Source organism: Phyllostomus discolor, chromosome 3 (genome assembly GCF_004126475.2).
Source record: "Phyllostomus discolor isolate MPI-MPIP mPhyDis1 chromosome 3, mPhyDis1.pri.v3, whole genome shotgun sequence".
Classification (NCBI taxonomy): domain Eukaryota; kingdom Metazoa; phylum Chordata; class Mammalia; order Chiroptera; family Phyllostomidae; genus Phyllostomus; species Phyllostomus discolor.
This window is the reverse complement of record NC_040905.2, coordinates 91,685,185-91,713,066: the sequence shown is the minus strand read 5'-3', so window position 1 is coordinate 91,713,066 and position 27,882 is coordinate 91,685,185. Positions and strand designations below refer to the sequence as shown.

General features: G+C 46.6%; 1 protein-coding gene across 1 annotated transcript; it reads right to left on the bottom strand.

Annotated features, from left to right (window-relative positions):
- Nucleotides 1–4,447: 4,447 nt before the first annotated feature.
- Nucleotides 4,448–27,518, bottom strand: PRKRIP1 (PRKR interacting protein 1). The gene is made up of 6 exons (XM_028520981.2): nucleotides 27,332–27,518; nucleotides 26,514–26,592; nucleotides 24,815–24,915; nucleotides 18,647–18,732; nucleotides 17,399–17,466; nucleotides 4,448–4,918 (listed from the first exon to the last, which is right to left on the bottom strand). The coding sequence occupies exons 1-6, from the start codon at nucleotides 27,455–27,457 to the stop codon at nucleotides 4,815–4,817; spliced, it is 564 nt and encodes a 187-aa protein (XP_028376782.1). The 5' UTR covers nucleotides 27,458–27,518; the 3' UTR covers nucleotides 4,448–4,814.
- Nucleotides 27,519–27,882: the final 364 nt, after the last annotated feature.

Below are 27,882 nucleotides of genomic sequence, written 5' to 3'. Positions count from 1 at the left end.
TAATGACATTTAATGTGCTCCAAACCAGTTTCCCAGGGTACAGGCTGTGGGGGTTTGTAGTGCAGTTTCCTCAGGTGCCTGTTCAGAATGCACGGGCAGGGCCCTGGCTGGTGTGGCTCAGTGCACTGAACAGAGGCCTGCGAACCAAAAAGTCATTGGTTCGATTCCCAGTTAGGGCCCATGCCTGGGTTACAGGTCCCCAGTTGGGGGCCTGTGAGAAGCAACCGATCAATGTTTCTCTCCCTCTCTTTCTCCCTTCCTCTCTAAAAGTAAATAAATGAAATCTTTAAAAGAAATAACATGCTTGGGCACGGAGTCTGGAGTTTCGGGCAGGCCCCTTGGCGGGCCCGGCCGCACTGGGGGCGTCACTGCAGCAGTCCCCAGCGAGCGTAACCAACCTGCATACCTCTTCCCTTGGGTTCTTCCAGCCACAGAAGCGGCTTTGCAGGTATGAACAACTTACGCATTTGTGTCAGTCACTGGAATTTGTTCCATCGTGTGACATTTACTGAGCATCTGCTATGACCTAAGCACCGTGCGGGCATAGGGGCGCAGCAGAGAGCAGGACGGGCAGGGCCTTGCCCTGGTGGAACTCAGAGCTGAGTCTGGGCGAGGGTGCCCACGGGACAGGGAGAGGAGGGTAAGTCAACAGGTGAAGGGTGCAATGAAGAAAATGAAACAGTGGTGGCAGGAGGGTGCAGCGCTGAGGCCTGACGGAAGAGGCAGAACCAGGGCAGGCTCCTGAGGCAGGAACAGCTCCAACAGGGGGTCCTGGAAGCAGGGCAGCAGGGCCTGAGGGAGGCAGGGGTGGAGAGCAGAGCCTGAAAGTGTGAGGGGAGCCGTCAGGGGCTTAACACAGAGAGAGGAGTGACAAGGTCTGGTTTCTGCTTTTAAAAGATCACTTTGCCTGCTGTACGCTTTTTTTTTTTTTTTGTGGTGGTTGGGGGGAAGGGGGCGGGGGGCACATAGGTAGAAAAAGGCCACGGCATCCGCCCAAGCTAGAGACACGGTGGTGTAGCCTGGGGGGAACAAGGAAGTATGAGGGGGCAGCTCCAGGACGCGGTGACGGTGGGTGCAGGGAGGGGTGAGGGAAACCGGAAACAAGGATGAGCTCTACTCCCAGGCCTGGCGTTGAGCCTCTGGGCGGATGGCGGCAGTTTAATGAGTGAAGGAAGAGCAATGCCCTTAGGGGGTGAAAAGCTTTCTTTTCTTATATGAAGTGCAAGGAGACACACCCATGAGACACCCAAGGGGAGACAGCAGGTGGACGTGTGTCCAAGACTCCGAACGGGGGCTGAAGCACAAGCCCAGCAGGCGCCCGTGAGGATGGCGGGTAAAGCCATGGGCTGGACAGAATCTTCTGGAGCCTGAACTTGATGAACAACAGAAGACAGCCCTCTGGGTCACCACAGCATGTGGAGTATGGGTAGAGAAGCAAGGGACAGTCCTGTCAAGAATGCGGAGAGGAGTTTGGAAAACTGCACAGACAGCCACTGAAGGCCAGAGTGAGCAAGATCAGCGTTTCAGTGGAGTGATGGGGAGGAAAACTTGAGGGGGATGAGGGAGAAGAGGTGGAAGTGAGTAGAGAACTCCTAGGGGGTGCGTTGCTGAGAAGGGAGGCGAGAAATGGTGGTGGTAGGAGGACATGAAGACAGGCTTCTGCTTTGTTTTTCCACCACAGGCGCCTCCAGAGGATTGCCAAAGGGAGGGACGTCGCGCTGGCAGGCCCAGCTCTAGTGCAGGCGCTGGTGGATGGCGGTGGGGGTCTAAGAAGAGAGGACCCGTAAAAAATGCCTTTCAGAAAGTCAGACAGTTACTATGCCAGGGAAGATCTAGGAAGAGGTGAGGAGCGCTCCGTGACACCTGTGACCCTACATTCAAACACGGGGCGGGCCGTCCGACGGCCGTTCTGCAGGTGAGACACAGTACTGCTAGCACCGGGAACACAGCCACGCGGTGCCACTCCTTGCTTCGGGAAACGCGCCTGTCATTCCAGGACTGCTCATTCACCCTCCGAACACACACACACACCCGGCTCTCATTATTCACCGGAGTTATGTTACATGAAGTCGCTGCGGACACTGAAGCAGCGAGCACCAAACCACTGCTGATAAGGAAACAGAGGGCTGGGTTCCCACGAGCCTCTAGTCACATCGGCTGATCAACACATAGCCTTACTTTGTGTTTATGTTTAAAGACACCTTTGTCAGTAATAAATATATATCATTAACCTTGAGCTCACAGCCAACGGTGCTGTAACTCATGCCTGAAGGTTATCTAAGGCTCATCACAGCCTTCTTGGACTTAAAACACAAGACGGCTGGCCCTGGCCGGGTGGCTTAGCTCATTGTGGCATCAGCCCGTGCACCCAAGGCTGTGGGTCTGACTTCTGGCCAGGGGACATAGACTGTGGGGTCAGTCCCAGTTGGGGGCTGTACGGGAGGCAATCAATGTTGTTTTCTCTTTCTCCACTCTTTAACATCAATAAACATATCCTCAGGTGAGGATTTAAACACACACACACACACACACACACACACACACACACACACGGCATATTAGAGGCGGGGCCTGCAGCCTAGGGCCCTGCGCAGTCCTGGGAGCCCCACCCTGCCCCACCAGGTGAGGCTGCGAGGCTCCTCCCCCAGAGCAGAGCTCCCAGTGCTATGTTATAGGGACGAGGGTGATGGATTCTGGAGTCACACTGAGTGGGTTCAAAGGCCAGCTCTACCACTTATTTGCTGGCTGACCTGGGCAAGTTTCCAGAACTCTGTTTATAAATCTTGTTTGGTAAATCTATACTGGATCTCCAATTAAAGGGCAAACAGTCTTCTGATACAAATAACTAGGCGCAGGGCTGCCACCGAGTGTTTGTGCTCAGCAAATGTCTGGTGACGCACTGACCGAAGGACGGTCCAGTGTCCGGTGCGTCAGAACCCTCACACAGGAGGTCTGCTGAGACAACCAAGCTGTGCACACCCTTGTCGTCTAGCTTCTCCCCCCTCACAAGCTAGTCAATAAGGGCATTATTTCATGATTTCCCCCAATCATGGCTTTCTTTAGGGGGGGGTGCTGTCCTCTCAGTATCACCCACTGCCTTCTCACTGAGGACATCTAATTGTTCCCTTTCCCAAGTAATACTCTAAAGACGAAAGACTGAGTCACTCAATCTAAGGTACAGATGACCCCTTCAAAACTGTCAGAAACTGCTACAGGGTGTTTCCTACCTAAACACCATCTTCTGGTACCTAGTAAAGGCATAAAACAGATACACCCCTATTTGTTTGGTCTTCTGCCCACCTGGCCAGCACGTGTCTCGCTAAAGCTCCTGGCCAGGTGCACCAGGCAGAGGCAGGAAGTGACTCGCCCTGAGTTTCCCGCTTCCGGCTCCAAGCTCTGGCACGCTCCCCAGTCTCCAGGGAGAGACAATAGCCGCGAGATCCAGGCTGGACTCAGAGCAAGAGCTGTGACACACACACACTCTGCAGGGACACAGGGAGACCAGCGAGTCGCAGGCAGGGAACAAAAGACAAAACGCAAACCGACCAGCCAGTCCCCAACTGAAGACAAAGGGGTTTCCGGATGTGCAGCCAGGGCGTGTGCCCGATTATCAGGGTTAGCTTTCCCTTCCAGCTTCCTGGGAAAGAGAAATTCCTGTGAATCGCTTAATAAATATTAACTGGACTTTGATGTATCGCAATTTAAAGGAACTGTTTAAAAAACAAAACCAAACCCGTAACTTCACTGCCGAAAGGACAGAAGCCACGCAGATGCCACCTGGCTTAGGGCAGCAGAGCCAGGGAAATCAGCACCACAAAAGTGAAAGAAGGGTGAAATGGCCACACAAAACCATAATTTCTGTAACTGTATCAATTCCATAAAAGCCACAGAATAGTCTTAGAAACTTGGAGATGGGGAAAAATAATCCAAATAGGGACCACAGGCCATAATCAGAAACCATCTCCGCCCTCCTGCTGCCTGCAGGCGGCCTCCAACTTTCTGTTTAGAGCCCCTTCGACCTCGGGACGGAACCGCAGCTCCCGGCCAACGGTCCCGCTCCCGGCTTGACTGGGGTTCCCATGCCCTCTCCTCCGGCTTGGCCCAGCCTGGATGTGCCATCTGCTGCTTTTTCCCGAAAGCTCTTTTCACACGCCCAGCCCCCGTTCTTCTGGCCAGCCCTCTGGTCACGTCCTATGTCTACCTCCCTTTGCATGTGCCCAGGGCTTCCCAAAACAGTGTGTATGGGGAGCTCGCCCGGGCGGGAGCATGTGTTCTGGGGTACAGTCTGCACCCTCGGCCGGAGGAAATGAGGGTCAGGTGCCCCGCAGTGTGAGTCAGCGGCAGAACCACGGCCAGCGCCCTCGGTGAGTCTGGGAAAAGGCCCGTCCCCATCACCTCTTTCACAGCCTTCCCCACAGCTTCGACATTTCACAGGTCCAAACAAAACCCAAAGTTCTCCTGTTCTTTACTAAATAAACATTCCTTTCATAGAAATCAGCCCAAAACTCATCAATGTCCAAGTACTTGGGAACAAACACCAGGAGAAGAAGGTTAAACATTTCCCCACTTTTAGCGGAAACATCAGTGAGCTCTCCTTGGCCTTGCCCTTGAGTGTCCAGGAGACAGTCTTCTCTGTCCCCCAGGCTCCGAGCCCTGCCTACTGGCGGGGCCTCGGGCAGTCGGGATGGCTCCCCACTTGGTTGTGTCCAGCGAGGCTTGGGATAGAAACCGAGTTCAAACAGCCTCCATTCTCCTTGGATCGTGTGGAGGGTTTTCTGAGGCCCTGGGCTGCAGGTAGCCACTGTGACCTGCAGTCATCGCCGCATGATGAAGCTGGGCTCCTCCTCTTCCTCCTCCTCCTCTGTCCCGGATGCCTCCTCAGAGCTACTGGATGGCTGCTCTTGGGGCTGACTGGGTCCTGCAATCACACAACATTCAGATAAGAGACAGCCAAATTTACTCAGACAATCAAGGGCACTTCAGAAAAGGAGAGGCACTGTGACAACATCAGGAACAGACAGTGAGGAGCGAGAGGAGGTCCTCACATCCACCAGCCCTCCGTGCCACTGCCCAGGGCAAAGCGTCAGTCATGGCCCTGGCCGGGGAGCTCCATGAGTTAAGAGCGTTATCCTGATACACCAAGGATGCGGGTTTGATCCCTGGTCAGGGCACATACAAGAATCAACCAATGAAGGCACAAATAAATGGAACAACAAAAATCAAGGTTCCCCTCTCCCCCTACCTTCCTTTCTCTAAGATCAAAGAGCCGGTCACAGAACTTATCCACCACTGCTGGCGGGTGGATCTCATCCTTATTAAGAAGGTCTAGCAGCACATAAGGAGCCTGATGCCCCGCAAATCGAGCCTCACTGCTTTCACATGGCAGGGCAACGCCCCCAACCAGGTCTTTAAGGTTTAACACTCAATGGTGACAGTACTGCTGCTGCTGTCTCAAGCTCTCACACCACAGCCGGCAAGAGGATTTTCTAAACCCGCGCAGCAGAGGGCTCTGCCCACACCAATATGCCAGCTTCCCGGCTGTTCCCACAGACCCAGAAACCCTCTCTCGACACTCCACGTGTAGCTCTAAATTCCAGTGTCTTCCCTGGCATGACTGCCAATACCCACAGTGCCACTGAGCTGCCCAAAAGCAGAGCACAAAGACAACTTGTTCCCAGCCCCTCCTCCTCCTCCATCTTCTTGGGAGCAGGGCAGTGGGCGAGAGCTGGAACAAGGCGCAGCCAGAGCCCTCAGAGGCAGCACCAGCCCTCCAGCTCCCAGCCCAGCCCACATGGCCACGTGCAGGCCCACTGACGAGTCTCCTCCCTGTGGACGTGCAGGGGCCTCGGCGCCCACAGGCACCCAGAAAGTTCCTCCCGCTGGCGTCACCAGACCGAAGAGCTTCAAGGCAGGAGGCCTTGCAGTGCCCAGGCACAGTGTGTTCTAAACATCACCTTCACACCTAGGATGAGACACTAAAAAACACTCACGGCAATGAAATCATCTCTAAATTTTAATTCAATTAATTTAGGATATTCCTCCTCCTCAACTTCATGCCAAAAAGAATGAGAAGTTTTAAAAGTACAAATGATGGCTTCTGGCCAAGATGGAGGCAAGGGTTGATACACTTTGCTTCCTCACACAAAAGAAGGACACCATCAACATTTAAAAACAAAAAGGAACCAGAACTGTCAGGAAATCGAACTGTATGGAAGTCCAACAACCAAGGAGTTAAAGAAGAAACATTCATCCAGACCAGTAGGAGGGCGGAGATGGGCAGCTGGGGTGGAGAGAGGCATGGAAAGATGACAGCTGGTGGCGCTGGCAGTCCCACATTTGTGTGTGGATAAACTAGGAGGAACACCTGGGGAGCGAGACAGATGCTGTAACCCAGGGTTCCAGCACAGGGAAATAAAGCCTCAAAACCTCTGGGGGCTGCAGAGGTGGGAGAAACTCCCGGCCTCACAAAAGTTTGTTACAGAGACCTATGGGGTCCTAGAATGTACACAAGCCCACCCACCCGGGAACCAGCACCAGAAGGTCCAATTTGATTGTGAGTAGTGGGGGAAGTGACTGAAAGCCTGCCAAGAACCCAGCAAGTGGCACTGTTCCCTCTCGGACCCCTCTCCCACAGACAGTGCCACAACGTAGGTTGCCCCTCTCTGGCGAATGCCTAAGGCTCCGCCCCTTATAATGTAACAGCTACTCAAGAGACAAAGAAATATCGCCCAAATGAAAGAACAAATCAAAGCTCCAAAAATAGAACCAAGTGATGAAGAGACAGCCAACCTATCAGATATGGAGTTCAAAACACTGGTAAAGAAATGGTTGAGTATGGTTACAAAATAGAGAAAAAGCTGAAGGCTATGCTAAGTGAAATGAAGCAAAATATATAGGGAACCAACAGGAAGTGAAGGAAACCAGGACTCAAATCAATGGTGTGAAACAGAAGGAAGACATAAACATTCACCTAGAACAGAATGAAGAAACAAGAATTTTTTTAAAAATGAGAAGAGGCTTAGGAACCTGCGGGACAACTTTAAATGTTCTAACGTTCGAACTGTAGGGGTGCCAGAAGGAGAACAGGAAGAGTAAGAAATGGAAAACTTGTTTGAAAAAATAATGAAGGAGAACTCCCCCAATCTGGCAAAGGAAAACAGACTTCCATGAAGTCCGGAAAGCCCAGAGAGTGCCAAAGAAGTTGGACTCAGTGAAGACCAAACCGAGGCACGTCATAATTACATTAGCCAAGATTAAAGATAAGGAGAGAATCTTAAAGCAGCAAGAGAAAAGGAGATGGTTACTACAAAGGGAGTTCTCATACGACTATCAGCTGATTTCTCAAAAGAAATTTCGTAGGCACATGCCTATGAAAGAAGGGGCTGGAAAGAAATATTCAAAGTCATGAAAGGCAAGGGCCCACATGTAAGATTACTCTGTCCAGCAAAGCTTTCATTTAAAAGGAAAGGGCAAATATAGTGCTTCCCAGAGAAGGTCAAGTTAAAGGAGTTCATCATCACGAAGCTTTTATTATATGATTAAAGGGACTTCTTTAAGAAAAAGAAAAAGATCAAAACTATGAACAGTAAAATGACAACAAACTCACAACCATCAACAACTGAACCTAAACAAAAACAAAAACAAAATGAACTAGGCAAACAACTAGAATAGGAACAGAGTCACAGAAATAGAGATCACATGGAGGATTATCAGTGGGGAAGGGAAGGGGAGAGAATAGGGGAAGAGGTACAGGGAACAAGAAGCATAACTGGTAGGTACAAAACAGACACGGGGAGGTTAAGAATAGTATAGGAAATGGAGAAGCCAAAGAACTTTTATATACGACCCATGGACATGAACTAAGGGATAAGAGGAATGCTGGGGGGGGTGGGGCATGGAAGGAGAAATGCAGGACGGAGGGGAACAAAGGAGAGAAAACACGGGGCAACTCTAATAGCACAATCAATGAAATATACTAAAAAACCACAAAAAATAAAAGTACAAACGATGATCATGTTTTAACAGCTAACGTTTGTTGTACACCTAAGAGATGCCAGGCACCGTGCTAAGTCGTTACTGTCTGTCTAACTCTAAGCACCACCACCACACACCCATTTTACAGGTGAGGGATAAAGCGCAGGGATTTGTTGTTTATTTTTACTGATTGTGAGGATCTCATAACCAGTAAAACAAGGATCCAGGATCCAGACCTGGGGTGTTTGACTCTCTAAGGCCTCTAACCACCCTATCAGCACAAATACATAAGAGAACTCGGGCAAAAGAAAAACCAGGTGGAGACCGCAGTGAGGCGAGCACACTGGGGGGACAAGCAAAACATGGTCCAGCCATACACTGGAGTACTGTCCAGCCTTAAACAGGAAGGCACCTTGGCCAGTGCGCCTCGGGCGGCTGGAGCGTCCTGCTGTGAACAGAAAGGTCACGGGTTTGACTGCCCAGTCAGGGCACATGCTGAGGCTGTAGTTTCGGTCCCGGGTTGGGGCATGTAGGAGAGGCAACTAATTGCTGTTTCTCTCATTGGTGTTTCTCTCCACCGCTCCTCCCCGACACTTCCTCCCTCTCTAAAATCAATAATGTCTTTGGGTGAGGATCAAAAAAAAGGGGGGCGGGGAAATTCTGACATGTGCTACAACACAGATGAACCTTACGGACATTATGCTAAGTGAAGCAGGCCAGTCACAGAAGGATGAATTTCCTATAATTCCTCTGATAAGAGGTATCTAGGACAGTCGAAATCAGAGAGACAGAAAATAAAGTGGGGCTGCCAGGGGCTGGGGGAGGAGAACGGAGTTACCGATGGACAGGTATAATTTCTGTTTTACAAGATGGAGAGCGTTATAGGGACCCGATGCTGGCGATGGTGGCATGACTTGAACGTACTCAACAGCAATGAACCCAACAGTTAAAATAGTTAAGATAGTAAATTTTTAATATGTATATGTATGCATTTTATCACAATAAAAAATGCACACTATAAGCCCTGGCCGGCGTAGCTCAGTGGATTGAGTGCAGGTTGCGAACCAAAGCATTGCAGGTTCGATTCCCAGTCAGGGCACATTCCTGGGTTGCAGGCCATGGCCCCCAGCAACCACACATTGATGTTTCTCTTTTGTCTTCCCTTCCCTCTCTAAAAATAAATCATCTAAAAAAAAATACTACTCAACAATAAAAAGAAATGAGCTATAGAGACACGCAGACATGAATGGATCTTAAATGCACTGTGCTAAGTGAAAGAAGCCAGCCTGAAAGGGCTCATCCTGCATGATTCCAACCCAATGACACTGTGGACAAGGCAAAATTCTAGGGAGGGTACACAGATCAGTGGTTGCTGGGAATTGGGAGCAGGGAGAAGGTTGGATAGTGAAGCATGGGGTACCTCATTTGCCATGTATAATGCATAATTTTTTGCCCAAATTTTTAAGTGAAAAATAAGGATGCACATTATTCATAGGTAGCACTAATTCCATACCTATATAAATGTTTTTAATCCTTTTATTTATGGTTATGCATGGAAAGTGTAACTCTAGAAGCATATGCTACCTACATGATAGATAATGATAATGACATCCATATGCAAAATAATACTCTGGAATACGATAGTTTTGTTGCTAAATATAAATAAATAAAAACTGAATTAAAATATTAAAATGATTTTTTCCTGAAAATTTGGGCCAAAAATGTGGGTATACATTATACATGGGAGTGCATTATACATGGCAATATACAGTATCTTTTTTTTTTAAAGATTTTATTTGTTTTTAGAGAGAGGGGAAAGGAGTGAGAAAAACATGATGTGTGAGAGAAACAGTCATCAGTTGCCTCCCATGCCCCCAACAGGGACCTGGCCTGCAACCCAGGCATGTGCCCTGACTAGGAATCGAACCTGCAACCCTTTTGTTCACTGTCTGGTGCTCAATCCACTGAGCCACACCAGCCAGGGCAAAATATAGTATCTTTTTCAAGGCAATGAAACTATTGTACATTAATACTGTAATGATGGACACATGCATTTGTCAAAATTCACAGAACTTCACAGCACAAAGAATAAACCTTAATGTATGCAAATTTTAGGATGTCAAGGATCCCAGGATGGAACGCAAAATGTGACACATGAATCCAACTGTATTATGCCCTCTGTGAAGGGGTTGCTGACCTAAATAATTTTAGAGACGCTGGAGTCTGTAAGACTGAGGCAAAAGGAAGAGTATGTGGCACTGAACTGTAGTTGATTAAGTTGTTCCTCACAGGTAACAGGTTACCAATTTGGAAACCACTACCCATGCACGCCGGAGATAAACAATCAAATGAATGGATGGTGGATGGTGGGAGCTGGGTTACTGACCGTCAGAGTGGAAGTTCCAGGCAAACGAGCTCAACAGGCTGGAGTGAGTCCACGTGGCAGAGGAGAGTTGGAGGCGACAGCACAAACTCATGTTTAGCTCACTGATGGTTACGTGGAGGAGTATCTACTTCCTTCCTCTATCAGTTAAGAGGGCCTCAAAATGACTGCACCCTAGTAGTAAAGACTTCTCAGTCTCCAGATCTTGGTTTCTAACACCAGTCTCCAACAAAGGGAACCAAGACTTCTTGGAGAAATGGCTGTTTTCAGATTGGGGCAGGCAACATACAAGGTTAAGCCTGGGATGTCTTACAGTGCCAGAGTAAGGAAATGCTAAAAAACTACTACAAAACAAGCACCAATTCCCTCCCCCCAAAACCCGACAATGACAAGCCTATGCAAAAGGAACATGGGGGCCAAATGAAAGTGCTCCCAATGGCCAGGTTGGAACAATTTGAGCAACAAAATAAAGTAGTACTAGGTTAAATCTAAAGTATATAAACACCCACAAGTCCATACTGATACAAACAAACAAACAAACAAACAAACGGGAGAAGAAACAAATCTGTGCAGACGGATTTCAGTAGAAAACCCCGGTGAGCACTGGCTCAGTGGGGTGATCAAGGCCACCACCATGGTGGGAAGTCACGTTGAGGTGCACAGCCCTGATGTGATGACAATTGCACTTTATCTCTGTGGTCTTCCGCCCACAGAGACGTACCTCCAGTGTGACCATGAGAAAAACATCTGAAAAATCTCAACTGAGGGACACTCTGCAGAGCACCTGACCCTCAAAACTCTCAAGGTCATCAAAAATAAGCAAAATCTAAGAGCTGTCATGGCTAACAGGAGCCTAAGGAAACACGATGATTAAATGTAACATGATACCCTGGACAGAATTCTGGAACAAGAAAAAGGCATTAGGTGAAAACTAAGGAAATGTGAATGAAGTATGGGCTTTAGCTAATACATGTATCAATGTTGGTTCATTACTGTGACGAATGAACCATATTAAGATATTAACACTAGGGGAAACTGGGTGTATGGGAAATCTTTGTACTATACTATCTTTGTCAGGTTTCTATAAATCTAAAACCATTCTAAAACAAAAAGCTTTTTACTGAAAGAAGACACTCTTCTACCCTCATGGAACTGAGATTACAGCTGAAAAGATAAGCATGTTACATGACTTAGCAGATTCTGTACCAAAACAAGGTGGAGGGGAAGGCTGGGTCACATTGGTTGGGGTGAGAGGGAGGTCAGGAAAGGCTTTACAAAGAGAGAAATAATTCCAAGTGGAAGGTGCAGGGCGAGCAGATGCTCTCCAAGAGGATGGGGAGTTAGGTAGCACAGAAAGAGCACAGAAGCCTGGACACGCACGGCAAAGCGGAAGGGCAAAGCGGGAGAGCACATCTGTGAGCTTGGCAAGAGCAGGGGACGTGTGGCAGGCAGTGACCAGCCCAAACTGGTGGAGCAGAGAGACCAGAAGGGGCCGGACTGGGAGTGTCAGAAATGCAAGGACTGATGACTAGATTTTAAGCAGAATCACCTGTGGGTAAGCCCACAGCCAGTGGTGACACATTACTTGGGATCAAACCCCACCCCGTCACTTGCCCCCCTAGCTCTGCAGGCATCATCACTGTGGGGTACCATCACTATCACGGGGCTGCTGTGAAGTGTGTGTTACCTAATACCTGCGAAACTTGTGGAGCTGGGAGACACACGTAATGCATGTTCAACAAATATTAGCTACTGTTATTACATAAGCAAAAGAGCAAACAACAATCCAATCTATGTTTTAAAAAGAGCTTTGGAGGCTGTACACAGGTGGGTGGCAAGGTGGGAAGGGAGTGGAAGCTACTGTGGTCCTGCAGATCTGGAGCTATATATATATAATATTTTTAAAAAGTACTTTATTTATTCTGGCCCTGGCTGGCGTAGCTCAGTGGATGGAGCGTGGGCTGGGAACCAAAGTGTCCCAGGTTCGATTCCCAGCCAGGGTACATGCCTGGGTTGCAGGCCATAACCCCCAGCAACCGCACATTGATGTTTCTCTCTCTCTCTCTATCTCTCTCCCTTCCCTCTCTAAAAATAATTAAATAAAATCTTAAAAAAAAAAAGTACTTTATTTATTCTTAGAGAAGGGAGGGAGAGAGGGAGAAAAACACATCGATAGGTTGCCTTTTGCATGGCCCAACTGGGGACTTGGCCTACAACCCAGGCATGTGCCCTGATGGGGAATCAAACCAGCGACGTTTAGGTTCGCAGGCTGGCACTCAAACCACTGAGCCACACCAGCCAAGGCTAAAGTTTTTTTTTCATTTATTGGTTTTAGAAAGAGAGAGACAAAGGAGGGGGAGAGGAAGGGAAGGAGGGGGAGAGAAAGAGAGATTTGTTGCTCAGCCTGCTGATACACTCACTGGTTGATTCTTGCATGTGCCCTGACTGGAGAATTGAACCCACAACCTTGGCTTATCAGGACAATGCTCTAACAGCTGAGCTACCTGGACAGAGCAAGTGAATCTATATTTTTGTACAGTTTTTACTAAATCCTCACTGGGACTGTAACTTCCTCTGAAGTCACATGCTTACCCCTATGGAGGAGTGGCTGTTAAAGCCAGTGCCTTCAAGGATGTGGGAAAGTGCGCACAGCTGCACGCTGCCGAGGGCAGCAAAAACCGGTGCTGCTTCTCTGACAGGGAACGTGCTGTGTTTCAAGAGCCATGAACCCTTGCTCTCCTCTGACCTCATCATCCCCACTGCTGGGAATCTGTCCTAACGAAAATGCCCAGAAAGGGGGGAAGGGAACAGGTAAATAATATCACTCAAGTGTCTTCTAAAGGAGAGAAAAATGGAACCAATCTAATGTCTAACAAAAAGGAAAAATTATGTATACCACGCCATGTCAACTGCTGGACATTACCAGTCACTTGAAAAATTATAAAGGACTGGATTATGCTTATACTGTCAAATAAAATTGGAAAACTGTTCATACAAGTTATAACTATATACAAATGATGTATGCATATGACGAGATTAAAAGAAAATAAAAATGTGATCTGTTAGAATATTTGAGCTTTTCTATTACTCTATTAACTGCTATTTCTTTATTTCAATTTTTATTTATTTTTAGACAGAGGGGAAGGGAGGGAGGAAGAGAAGGAGAGAAACATCAATGAGTGGTTGCCACTCACACACCCTCAACTGGGGACCTGACCCACACCCAGGCATGTGCCCTAAGTGGGAATTGAACCAGCGACCCTTTGGTTCACAGGCTGGCACTCAGTCCACTGAGCCACAACAGCCAGGGCTGGAAAATATTTTTGATATAGTTTTAATTATAAAATTAGGACAACCATAAATGCAGTGTACAAACAGGTTTATAAAACATATATTTGAAAATTGAGATTTAAAAAATGTCATTAAAATATTAAAGTATTTTTAGTAAGAATTATGGATAATTTTTATATTTTATTATTTTTGGCATATTCAAAAATTATCAAATGATCATTACCTTTATTTTCAAAAGATACAAAGGATATGAATAGTTTTTCAACATGGACCAGAATTTTGTCACTGAAGCAAACAGTTCTACCCAAAACATATTACTAAGTGCTTTCTGAACTCCAGATACCAACTGAGTTTCCACTGGAGGTAATTTTGTATCCTTCCCCCACCCAGGGAGCATTTGGCAGTGTCTAAAGCTACTTTTGCCTGTCAATGACAGAGGGGAGGATAGGTCCTACTGCCATCTAGTGGACAGAGGCTAGGATGTTGTTAAACGTACTACAGTGACACAGGACATGGCCCCTCGCAGCAAAGAACAACCTGGCCCAAAATGTCAATTCCACAGTGCTGAGGCTGAGAAGCTGCTCTCAAGGCACCCAGTAACAAATCACCTTAAGGTCACCCCCAGTTTTCTGGTAGGCAGGCCTATGCTAGGATAAGTAACACTGGTGTTAGAATACATCATCTTGGAAGTTCAAGGCTTCATAATAATCCAAATTGGCTGAATGCGATCCCATGGTGTCCTCCTGACACAAGTCCCGTGCTGCATGGAGTCTTCACTAGATTACTGGACCAGCACCAACAAGAAGTGGGGACACTTCCTCTCCTACAACAGAACGGAACTCCTAGCCAGCTGCCTGCCCCTTACAGCTTCCAAAAAAGCTTGAGTGGTTTAACCTCCAAGTCCACCAAGAAGCCAGCAGCACACCGAAGCCACCTTGTGGCCCAATGGAGTATCACAACATTAAGTTTCTATTCATTTCCAACAGCTAGAAAATCTGTATTTCACAAAATGAAAACTAAGGAAGGAAACTAAGACGGCGAGGTAAAAAGCACACAGACCGTTGTCTCCATGATGGTTATCCCTACAGCACTCTCTGCACCGCTCATTCGGTGTGAAGCCTGTGCAACCACGCATGGTCACTAATCGTTTAAAAATACGTGCAGGTGCCAACTTCACAATTAAGTGTAAGAGCAGGCAGGGCCCATGCACTACACCAATGATGGTCAGATCTGTCTGACTGAACCCCGTAGCCCACAGCCCACTCAGAAACGGAAAGAAATGTTCACAAAATACTGACCCCGAGTGTAAGCACTCTGACACCTTCTCACCTGTTTCATGTTTGAGAACAACAGTAGCTGCAACCTCTGAAACAATTTCATGCCCCAGTGAGTCAAGGGTCACAGCCCTCAGTGTGAAAGCAGCACTCTGCCACCACGGCGTGACTCCACGATGTGATGGAACTCGGACCGGGGGACGCAGTGAGAGGGCACGTGGCCGTTTTAAACGAGCTGAAGGCTCTGGGTAAAATCTACTGGAAGGTACTAAAACCTGTTACGTAATCTCAAATATTCTTTACATCATCAGGCAAATTAACGTCTAAAAAAGTTGGGAGACGAGAATTTAAGAAACCCAGTTTTGTGCTGTTGCCACCTGTCTCTTTCAATTCTAGGACCAACTACTAAAAAGTTAATATGCAATTCCAAAGATCCAGCATGGGTTAAGTACAAACTCAGAGCAAAACACCCTCAGTGTCCTGTTCTGAAAGGGCCTTAGACGCACTGGTGAGGGAAGACCCCCTCTGCAGTACAGCTTATCTTCGTTACAGCAAGGCATACGGCAAAGTTACCAAATTGCAGAATTTTAGACCTAAAAAGAGCTTATCACTTTACAAGCTGAAAAACAAAACATAAAAGGCTGCTCAAACAGAAGCCAGGGTGAGCCAGACTGCGAGCTGAGCGTAGAACTCCTATGCACTGCCCTCACTCCACACCCTCCAATCACCTCTTTGTTTCTCAGGGCACCTCTGCGGGTCAGAGGGAGTAAGGGTCTAGCTGACTCTTAGCGGGAGACAAACTCCACCAAACGAGTTTCATAAAAAGGTCTGGGCCAGCCTACATGGAACTTTCTAGTAAATGCTGGAGGGCTCTGGCCCTGGCCCACTCTGGCTCAACATTTTGGAGGTATGTGTATCAAACCCATCCATAACACCAGAAAGAGTAACATGATGAATTTCAGAATCCAAAAGGATTTTGGAAACCTGAATCAAAAGAGCCAATAACATCAAGTTAAAATGCAAAAGAGGTCAATGTAAAGTCCTGAGTTTGGATTCAGAAAACCACAACAGGGTTCCAGGTAAGACACGGGAAGCACATCCAACCCTGTCTCTCCACTGAACACAACCACAGAACCTGGACAGGAAGCATGGGTCTGAAAAGCAAGCAGACTGGAGAAAGAGGTAAGAATATAAAGTGCCCAGAAACGGTTTGCAGTTTTTTCCTTTTCCCCCTACAGTCCCCCAGCCTGCACTCGGGGTGATCCGGCACTCAGGAGTGGGGACTGGGCACAGACAGAGATCCAAGAGAAACCCCCCAGTTCCGGTTCAACAGTAAGAAATTCTTGCGTTGACTCTCTTTTCTGCACTCCCCCACCCTGGCCTCCCAGGCAATCCCACTGGGGTCACAGTGACAGCAGCGACTGCCACAGCAGTACGAGCTTGCAGGCAAAAATTCTGGAGGGGAACCTTTACCAAAGGAGGTGTGGTCCTAAGATGGCCAGGCAAGCGCCTGTGGCCTTTCCCTCTCTGTCATCCCACTGCTTGGCCCTGGCGCCACTGCGGTTGTAGAGTGTGTGGCAGAGTAACTAAGGCCCCAGTTTTCCGCCTGGCCCCGGGAGACCAGACCTACTGGGGAGATCAGGGATGGGGGAGATTAGACGAGACCCCACGGAGCCGTGGACAAACCCCTGGGCTCATGCGGACAGTGTGTGCATGAGCCTGGCCCTAATCACCACACCCAACACTTTGAGGACCAAACTCAAAAAGAACCCAACCCTGACTGGGCACTGGGCAGCACCGGCAGGACACGCCTGGAGAGCACAACAAAGCCTGAAGACCGAGCAGACGCTGGAAGCACAGCCCACGAAGGCTGGGCAGAACCTAGCTCCAAACGCAGCCAGGCCACTGGCCTGCTAAATGAGTATCAGCAAGATCAGAGCCTCAATGTGCCACCTACGACCAGGTTTCCTGTCATGTATGAAAAATGAACTCCTTTTTACCTACTGCTAGTTGGGACTTCTGTTTCTTCTAGCCAAAAGCATTCTTAACTGACTCACCACACGACTCAATCAGAGGCAAAGGGACACAAAAACACTTCTGTTAGGGACATCCCCTTACTTTTTCCTGCTGGACCAGAATGAGGCATGCTTACAGCTCCCAGGGACCTTACCACCACAGGGAGGACACCCTGAGGACAGGGTGCCAGGAGACAGAGGAGACCTAGGCAAAGCTCTTTGACTAGTCCCACCCAAAGAAAGCTCTGTCCTGGACTTGCCATGAGCTGGTATCTTTCTTTTATGCCTAACGCAGTTTGGCTTTCCGACACTTGCAATTAAATGAGCCCTAACAGAAATAAGGCCTCATTTCTTCACCGGCCAGCCACTCAGTTTCAAATTCTAGATCTCATTCTCGACAGGTCAGCCTCTGTGAGCAACACCAACAAAGGTCACGACCAAGAAAAGTGGGTACCACTCACCTTCTTTTTGTTTCTTCTGTTCAAGTTTCATCTTTTTTGCCAGTAATTTCTTCTCTTTTAACTTCTGGCTACAATTGTAATGTAAATATGTTAATTCCTTAGCCAGCTTATTGTGTATTTTAGGAACATCTACTTATAGGACCTTTAAACACTTTATAATCACACAAACACCAACAATAAAATGAAAGAAATACTTTCTTTTGATTCTGCTACTCTAACGTCAACACGATCAAATGGTTTTCTTCATGCATCAAGATAAATCCTCAGGAGTCCTGAGGTGCTTAAAGCAATCTAGAAATACTGGTGGATGCTTCTTCCTTCCAAGATATGTAGAGACTGTTTAAAAAAAATCCTGTTCAGCTCTCTCAGAGTTGTGGGAGCGGATAAAAAGGGGTTCCACTGCAGCTAACACCATAGGGTGATTTGATCATAATTTCCTAATCAGGCAGGTCAAGGTGGGTAGTCAGGCCCCAGGCACATAACTTCTTTAGTAAAAGGTTTATCTTTGCCTTAAGCAAGTCCTGTCCATTGTTTCAGTGTATCTAAGTGAACATAACTTTGGAATGCCTCTTTTTAGAAGTAATCCCTGCTCGAAAGAGCACATAACCTGGCAAATATCCCGCAATCAATCCAGTCTCCACCTTGCTTTCTTCCATCTTCATTTAACCTTCCTTCCCTCCTTAATTTCAAATGCATAAAAGCTGCAAACTGTCATTCTGGGGAGCGCTTAAGATCTTGCTTCCCAGCAACTGTCATCAGTTTGGCTCAAATACATTCTTATAAAAATTCCCTACGGGTCTGGAATAGGACGTGCGTTGCCTACATCAACAAGAGAGCGTTTATTAACACACACACATGCACCCTGCACACGCACGCAGTCACACAGGGAGGTCAGAGACCCTAGGGAGAAGCTAAAGGAGAAGTTCACTCACAGCACTCAGTTAAACCTGATGTTAAAAGACAGAGGTGAAGACAGAAATCCATGTGATGACAGAAGCGCTAACCTCCAAGCGTTGGAGACTTTGTAACAAGCTGGGGAGGAGCACCATCAGTGACTTGATTTCTCCCCAGGTACTGGGGGAAAGCCATTCCTCTTCTGGACTGCTCCATGGTGGGCTGTAACACCCAAGACCTTTACAGGTCGTACGGGTGAACTTCTGACCGTAAGGACCATTCACCGCCAACCACCTGCTTTCCCATCCCCTGCCCTTAAGTCTCATTAGTTATGGGAGGCCACAGAGCCCTTACCGCTTTTTTCGACGCTTTGCAGTCTGCTCCTCTGCAGCAATTTTATTCCTTTCCAGTCTCTTCTGAAACTCGACATCCAATTTTTGCTGCAAAAAACCCCATAGCACTTAAACACACCATGAGCAGAGTATGGGAGCTACAGAAGTCAGTCGCGCCAGTGGGAGTCCACAGGTGTATGTCCAGGTCTCCAGAGCCACTTTAAGTGGCTGCCCCACAGGTGGGGGTGGGAAATCAATACAAGTCTCTCCGATGGTGAAGTAACTCTTCCAATTTATTAAGATACTAAGGCAGGTTATCAAGAAACTAGGAAATTCCATGGCAAGTGGAATGAGGAAACTGAGACAAATAGTTGAACGTGTGGTGGGAATGTCTGAGCAATTAACAACCAGCTAGTAAGTCACCTGACCCTACCCTCCCTAACTGACGATGCCTAAGAGCAGGGGGCTTGAATCACCAGCCAGGAAGCCAGATAACAAAAACCAACTAGAGCCAGGCTAATCCAACATAAGGTAAAATTAACCAGAAAATGATCCAGACCCGACTGTACGCTCATTTTAATGCATCAGCAGACTTAAGGACACACCAGAATTCTAATACTTGTCCCAGGCTTACTACCCCCATCCTGTCATCAGGGGCCCTTACTTTCCCTTACTGTCCCAAGCTTTAAAAAAAAAGATTTTATTTATTTATTTTTACACAGAGGGCAAGGAGGGGGAAAAAAGAGAGAAACATTGATGTGTGGTTGCACTCACGCACCCCCTACTGGGGACCTGGCCCACACCCAAGGCATGTGCCTTTACTGGGACCTGAACTGGTGACCCTCTGGTCTGCAGGCCAGCACTCAATCCACTGAGCCACACCAGCCAGGCTGTCCTAAGCTTTAATAAACTTACTGTCACTTTCACCTGGACTCGTGTCTTGAAACTGCTCCTGCATTAGTCAAGATCCAGGAGGTCACCTGGTTTGCAAAAGGTCCCAAAAGGTACTGAACTACGCAGGGGCAGCGCCAGCCCCCAGCCTGGGAGCAGTTTGATAACAACACTACCCATGCACAAGCAAATTTAAGAGAAACTGAAACCAAATGCAGGTCCAGCTGCCTGCTGCTACGAAGGCCAGAAGGCCAATATTTGACAGGCAGGTCCTGATGCAAAAAAAAAGTGGTTTATTCAGATGCCAGCCTCTGGGAGATGGGGACTCTTGTCTTAAAGCCCATCTGCACTTCTCAGTGGAAGCAAAGGTTTTTGTAAGGAGGGAGAAGGGAACAGAGAACAAAGAGATCAAGGAAGGGGGTCGAAAAGTTCTCTACACGCAGACGAGCACAGTCCATTCCGATAAGGAAAGAGAGGGGCCGGTGTGCATCACGCTGGCTTAGTCATCCTGGCTCCACGGCTGAAGGTCAGCAAATCTCCTGGAACTGGGATGCCTGAAGGTCAGAGTCTGCATCTTTTGAGGTTAGTTTCTAGGATTCCTATAAAAGCATGCTGTTGTCTACAAGCTACACATTAGTCAGAGTCAGCATTTACAGAAACGTCAAAATAACGGTGGGGTGGGTTTCAATTCCCCACTGTTACAAAACTGTGGGAGAGAAAGCACTATTTATTGAGGGAAGAGGCAGCACTACCCGCCATTTAGCCAGGGCCTTAGTGTGACATTATGACTTACATGATCTTCACCTGCTGTTACTGACAAGTAGCTCTTAAAACTCTTACACATTTCCCACGTAAGAGCCACAGGGACATCTTCTATTTTAATATTAGCTTTGTTGCCAGTTCCTACAAGAGCTCCAGAGATAAATGTGAAAGGGTGTCTTTTGTTATTCATAATAAGCCCCTTTCAAATGCAAGTTTATGTTAATGAGTGACTTTCAGCAAAACCCTTCAGGAAGAGGGCCAAGGCTGAATCAAACACTAAAGGTCAATGATTTAATCCGTGGAGTCTACATAATGAAGTCTACAAAAAATCCAGAAGGATGGGGTTTGGATAGCTTCCAGGTTGGCGAATGCGTGGAAATGCTGAGATGGTGCGGAAGCTCCTCACTCCTCCTTTCACCCGGCTGTTCCTGAATAACATCCTTCTACAACACACCTTTGATCTGGGCAGTACGGTGTTTTCCCGAGTTCTGTGAGCCCCTCTAAGCAAATTAACTGAACTCAGGCAGCAGGTCGGGGAAACCTCACATTTACAATTGGTCAGAAGCACAGATGACAACCTGGACTTCTGACTGGCTCCTGAAGGGGGATGGGGGCTGTCTTGTGGGACCAAGCCCTTAACCTGAGGGATCTGCTGCCACCTCCAGGTAGACAGCAGCAGAATTAAGATAAATTGTACAACTCTTGGCTGGTGTCACAGAATCACGTGGTGTGGGAACTCCCACATATTTGGTGATCAGAAGTGTCGGAAGTACAGTAGAGTACTGAGAATAGAGGAGACACACAAGTGTGTTTTTTCTTTACAGTGACAGGAACTCATTAGATGAACTGGCCTCTCTGGCTGCAACCATGGAATTTTCGCATCCTAACCAGCTCTGGCTATCGTATGACCTGCTCTTAAGCAGCATGACACATACTGCCACCACCTGCTAGTAAACACACACATGCACAAGTATGCACTCCATCCCTTCTGGAAATTCTTCCCAGAAGTTGCCTGTTTCTAAGCCGCAGTTTCCTAATCTATAAAAATGGGTGAAATAATGCTTCTCCCCCAAAGCCTTTAGGAAGAATAATGAAATGCAACAGATAGCCCCAGCTAGTGTGGCTCAGTGGACTGAGTGCAGGCCTGCAAACCAAAGGGTTGCCAGTTCAACTCCCAGTCAGGGCACATACATGCCTGGGTTGCAGGACAGGTTGGGAGGAGGGGGTGCTGCGAGAGGCAACGACACACTGCTGTTTCTCTCTCTCTCTTCTCCCTTCCTTCCCCCATCTCTAAAAATAAATAAATAAATCTTTAAAAAGAAAGAAACACAACAGATAACCTATAGGAAAGCCCTCATAAATTACAGACATCTACTGACATAAAGTGTCATCTCTGTTTCTTCTAGTCATAGCCATAAAGGTCAATGGGGCAAAAAAGCAGCCAGTGAAAGAGGAAGAGGCGACATCACCTCTGCTGGTCTGCACTGCCAAGCCTCTGTGGGTCTACTTAGCGTGATAAAAAATTATAAAATAAAAAAGGGTCTTTCTTCAAGAAGAAAATCAGCTTTAACTAGAGGACAACTAAGTAGAAAGCAAAGGACTTAAAGTTAAAAGGACTGGGTTTATCTAGAAGCTAAGCTGTAGACGTCTTACTCTGTGCAGCTAAAGCAGCCGCCTGCAGCAGGGGAACTAAACAGAGCCCTCGCAGGGCAGGCTGCCCGCCCCTGGCGGAGGCCAGGACCGAAGTGGGAGGTGCTCTGCCGGAGGCCCCTGTGAGTGATGGGGCATCCTCTCGCCTCTCTTCTCTTCTAACCTCAGAGCCTTTCACTATGTGAAATAGAAGCCTTTGCTTCTGCATGGTTTCAAGGTTTGTAAAACACTTTATTTTCTCTGGGTCTTTAGTCAATATATAAAAACTTCAGACTGATGGCACTTGAGACAACGGCCTGATCTATTTCTTTCCTCCCCTCTAAAATAGTTTAAAAATAAGAAAGTACTTCTGATACTTTCTATATACAGACTTGTTCATTCCTGACCGGGGCAAACCCATCACAGTGACCTGGTACAGCTGTGTGACAAGACAGCTGAAACGTCCCACTAAAATTAAGAATGTTACAACAAGGGGCAGCGGTAGCTGGAGAAGAACCACCAACATCTGGGGGTTGAGAAAGGCTGCAGGCAGCACACACCAGCTGAAAAACACCACCACAATAATCCCCAAATCATAAAGACATTTTTTAATTCATTTTTTTGTCATGCCAATACATTTTTAAGCATTTTCTTCTGTATTTTGTTTGTTCCTTCGGTTCAATATTTTCCCTAGTGTTTTACACTGAAAAATCTCAAACACAGAAAAGCTGAAAGAATTATACAGTGCATATACTCACCACCAAGATTCCACACCACTGACATTTGGCTACATGCTTTATCACAATGTATCTACCTATCTATGCCTCTAGCCATTCATTAATCCATCCTATTGTTTTTGGCACATTTCAAAGTAAGGTACAGTCATCAGGGCATTTCACTTCTAAGGATTGAAGCATATGTATCATTAACTAAAGCATAATATTTGTATTTTCCTATGTAATACTTCCACACAACGAAATGCCCAAATCTTGAGTGTACAACTTGATCACCCCAGAAGTTCCCTTATATCTCTTCCCAGTTAACCCCTCCTCCAGCTCCCAGAGAGGACTACTGTTCTGAGTCTTCCCCCCATAAATTAGTTTCTTTGTAGATGGAATCATATGGTATGGTCTCTTTTGTGCAAGACTTCTTTCACTCAGCATAATGTTTTTAAGAATTATCCATGTTGTTGCATGTATCAGTAGTTTGTCCCTTTTTATTGCTAAGTAGTATTCTATTTTTATGAATGTTTAACTTTAAAACGTATTTTATTCCTTCATATAGAAATAAATTCTACAAAGATTCTAATTTTTTAAACTAAATTATTAGAAAAGCAAATGCTATTGGGTAAAGTAGCTTCCTCTTTTATAAAAAGCAGATACATAAATATCATTTTAAAGTATCTGCCCTGGCTGGTGTGGCTCAGTGGGTTGAGCGCTGCCCTGTGAACTGAAAGTCACCAGTTTGATTCCCAGTCAGGGCACACGCCTGGGTTGTGGGCTGAGTCCCCATTTGGGAGTAGGCGAGAGGCAATCCATCCATGTTTTTCTTACAGATAGATGTTTCTTTCCCTTTCTACCTCCTTTCCCCTCTCTCTGAAAATAAATAAAAATCTTTTAAAAAAAATCTGAACCTCTCTAAATGTACAAATGTATTCCATGAAATAACAGGCATTATGGTAAGACCGAGGAAAAAGACTTTTCCAGCTCATATTGTAAGGTTAAGAACAAGGGACAATCTCTCATGCACAGTGTTAAGAGGAGAAATCAGATTGGAAAAATCTCAAACAGCCAAATAATATTTGATTTTTATTATTAGTAAGGTGGGCAAATATAGGAGCACTATATAAAAGTCAGTATTTTGCCCCCGCTGGTGTAGCTCAGTGGATTGAGTGTGGGCCTGTGAACTAAGGGTCACCAATTTGATTTCTAATCTAGTAGGGCACATGCCTGGTTTGGGGACCAGGTCCCTGGTAGGGGGTGTGCAAGAGGCAACCACACACTGATGTTTCTCTTCCTCTATTTCTCCCTCCTCCCCCCAAAGATAAATAAAATCTTTTAAAAAGTTTTTTTTTTCTGCATCTCACTAATATCAAATAATAAAATAAAGGATCAGCTAGCTACTGCAGTCAAAAAACTTAAAATATCTGTGAACAAATGAGGTGAGATATGCAAAATCTCCATAAATCATCACTGAGAGATAGAAGATTTAAACAAACAAAAAAGATAAAGTTTCTTGAAGGGACAACTAAACATTGTAACATCCATCCTCATTCAAGTTAAGTTACAGATTCAACTCAATTCTAGTAAAAAACCCAACAAAATTTTTGGTGTGGGTGAAATAACTCCAAAATTTAGTTAGAAAATAAAACGAAGCGACCTGTCCAAAACAGTATTTTTATGAACAGGAGAAAGACTTCTGGCCCTTCCAATTAAGTAATAGAAAGCTTAATCGTTCTTATAGTACAATCTCTAAAGCAATTCTCAATTTTTAATTTGACATTCATCATGAAGAAATGCCAGCCTCCAAGCTGGAAAACTAAAAGCAGCAGACACCTGTAAGTACACTACTGTTCACAAAAACACTGCTGATTGGAATTACAGGTATACAGCCGAGAGAACAGTGGTGTGTGGGCGATCCTGCTTTCTATTCCACCTCATGCCAAATGACCTGGATGGGAAAGGGGGCTCTCCCTCCCCTCATTCATCTCCTAGTGTGGTTATCTTGTGCTGAGTCTGACCTAGGAGTAACCTGGACTCTATTTGATGTCTGTTGCTGGTGCTGACTTTAAAAGGTAGCTCGTACACAAACCAGGTGTATCTACTCTGTTTCAAAAGCTTTTTCCCTAAAAGTTGTAAGTACACATTGTCTGAACCCAAGGGTTCAGCCAGCCTCCTTGCTCACTGACCTTCTCAGCCATGGCATCCATGTAGTCCTGTCGCTGATACTCTCGCCGGCGTAGATGCCTGTACACATGGAACTCTCCGCTTCCAGCCCCAGCGCTTGAACCTACAGCCAGGACAGTTCAGAGTTCTTAGTGAGCTCCAGTTATCAACACAGGCTACGTGTCATTAAAAGTGACCAGAGATCCCTGGATGGGGTGGCTTGGTTGGAGCGTTGTCTGGTACACCAAAAAGGTGGCAGGTTCGATCCCTGGTCAGGGCACATACAAGAGACAGCTGGTGAAGGCATGGGTAGGTGCAACAACAAAGCGATGTTTCTCAATTAAAATAATAATAATAATAATAATAATAATAATAATAAAAAAAATAAAAAGAAGTCGCCAAAGAGGGCTCTGCCCAGGTAGATCAGCTGGTTAGAGGATCTACCTGGCCAAGGTTGCAGGTCAGATCCCTGGTCAGGACACACACAAGAATCAACCGATGAGTGCACAAACAAGTGGAAAACAAATTGATTCTCCCTCCCTACTCCTCTCTAAAAATCAGTAAGTAACAAAAAAATAAAAATAAAAGTGACCAAAGAAACTCAAATAATGTAAGGGGCAGCCTGTCCTTTTCCCCACCGTACCACAGAATCTAGCTTATTAAATACTTGTTGCACGAATGGTGAATGTGAAGTCATTAAAAATTCCACGCTAATGCACTAGTAAGAGGACAAACAGAATGCAATTCAGTGACTGAAAACCTAGTTGAGGGCTATGCCCCTTCCCTCCCCGCCAGATGATCTAACATTTGACATGTTAAATTTCTGCTACGCTGAAGATGTCCATGACATATTGACAAAATTTGGTTACTATTAGTATTTGTAAAAACAATCATATTTTTCGAAAAACATTTTTTTCCTAAGCAGCAGTGGTTTGGACTATAAAAATGTTTGGAAGGCTGTATCAGAATGTTACAAGTAGAATAATGAAATTATAGGTGGTTCAAACTTTAACAATTCTTTCTTTTTCTTTCCTTTTAAAAAAGATTTTATTTATTAGCCCTGGCTGGCGTAGCTCAGTGGATTGAGCGCGGGCTGGGAACCAAAGTGTCCCAGGTTCGATTCCCAGCCAGGGTACATTCCTGGGTTGCAGGCCATAACCCCCAGCAACCGCACATTGATGTTTCTCTCTCTCTCTCCCTCTCTCTCTCGCCCTCTCCCTGCCTTCCCTCCCTAAAAAAAAAAATAATAATAATAAATAAATACATAAATCTTAAAAAAATAATATTTTATTTATTTTTTGAGAAAGGGACAGAAAGACAAGAAGAGAAACATCAATGTGTGGTTGCCTCTTGCATGTTCCCTACTGGGTACCTGGCCTGCAACCCAGGCATGTGTCCTAACTGAGAATCAAACCTGTGACCCTTGGGTTCCCAAGCCGGCGCTCAATCCACTGAGCCACACCAGCCAGGGCTATTTTTCTAATTTACAACCCAACAAAATAAAACCACTTTCATTTAGAAATAACCAATACAAGACATTGCTAAAACAATGCATAAGAAAATTCTCTAGTGCCAAACTCCTTCATTGTGAAAACAAACTATTATACCAGTGAACATTTTTCCCTGTTAGAGATCTAACTAACATACACTAACTGCAGGATTTTTATATCTACACTTCAAAAAGTATATTTACATAAACACATACTCCCCAAAAGACATTACCCATTACATCTCGGACAAATTCTGGGGGAGGCCGAGGTGCCCATTCACTCATTTTTTCTGGAATCGGAACTGTTTTGTCCTGAAACATTTAAACAGGAAAGTATTTTTAAGTATAAACCTGCGGACAAAGTCACATCTCTTACAACCAAAGAATTTTAATAGACAATGGAGTAAGACTGCTTTGCTCCTTGGACTCAAAGCTCGTTTCATCTCTTTTCCTCTGTCTTACCTTTACTTCATCCTGTATACTTTGGGGTCTATCACAGGCCACAGCCTTGCCAAAGCTATACTTAACTTTCCAGAGAAGAACTCAGAAACGTTTAGTCACCACGCACGGCTGCAAGCCTCCAACTTAAACCCTACTACACGAGAAAAGTCAGTCCTTTCTGGTCAAAGATGAGACCTTCTCATCCACTTGTTTTTATGCCTGAGGGAACTGAAGCCTGGGAGGGGGGAGTGACTTGCCCCAATACCTCTAACAAGGTGCTGTTTGGAAAAAAATAACCCTTTACTAATTCAAGGGCTCTATCTTTCCAGTCTAAAGTTTCTGCCGCCTCTGTTCACAAAAGGTTAAACTGGAAAAGGTATTGGAACAAGGAAAGCCGCTCCACAGCACCCCGCTCCCACCCCGCAATCGTGGCTGGGCAGAAGGGAGCTCACTGTCTCCGGAGCAGCCTACTCCGGTGGACTGACTCTGGGGCCCGGACACTGAATTCCTGAGTTTGGAGGCGGGGGAGGTAGGCCAGGGGGTCCCCAAAGGCGCCTGAATGGAAGGGGCTGGGACTCGGAGGGGCCGACGACCCTGCGCCTCGTCTCACCGGGTTTTTCATGAGCCGCTCCAGCTTGAGCTTCTGCTCCTCCGCCGCATTCTTGGGGATGATGAGCGCCTGCGGCTCTTTCTTGGGCCTCGGCGGTCGCACTGCGGAGGCTGCAGAACTCGCCATAACAGCGCTCCAGCTTCCTTAGCAGACGGCGACGGCGACGGCGCTCACGTATGACGACAGAGCCGAGAGCCAGCTACGCAGGCGCAGCCTCCCAGCTGGGCGGGACTGGGACAGAGTCGCACGGTAGAAATAGGCTGCTGAATATTCATGAGTGGGAGTCCGAGTAGGTTGTTTTGATCTTCGCTGCTTGATTTCATTTCCTGTTTCTTGGCAAATCCCGGCAGCAGAACGCCCACAGTCCTGGGCGACAGGAGGTCCTGCCTTCTTAATCGACCTCTCGAGTCGCCTGCCGTCAGGGCTCTGTTGGCTGTCCTGCTAATGTCTTTCTGTCTCCCCTCCCGCCCTGGGCCTTTATCCTGATCCTTGGGTTTGGTCCACTTCCCCTACCCGTTTCTGACAATCTGTTTGTATAAGATAGTGCAAAC

What these genes read in the sequence shown, in the direction of transcription:
- PRKRIP1 (XM_028520981.2), bottom strand. Translation starts at nt 27,457, where the DNA reads ATGGCGAGTTCTGCAGCCTCCGCAGTGCGACCGCCGAGGCCCAAGAAA. An exon ending in AGCGGCTCATGAAAAACCCG is followed by an intron (nt 26,593 to 27,331) that starts GTGAGACGAGGC and finishes TAAATGTTTCAG; the next exon opens with GACAAAACAGTTCCGATTCC. An exon ending in TGGATGCCATGGCTGAGAAG is followed by an intron (nt 18,733 to 24,814) that starts GTCAGTGAGCAA and finishes GGTTTTTTGCAG; the next exon opens with CAAAAATTGGATGTCGAGTT.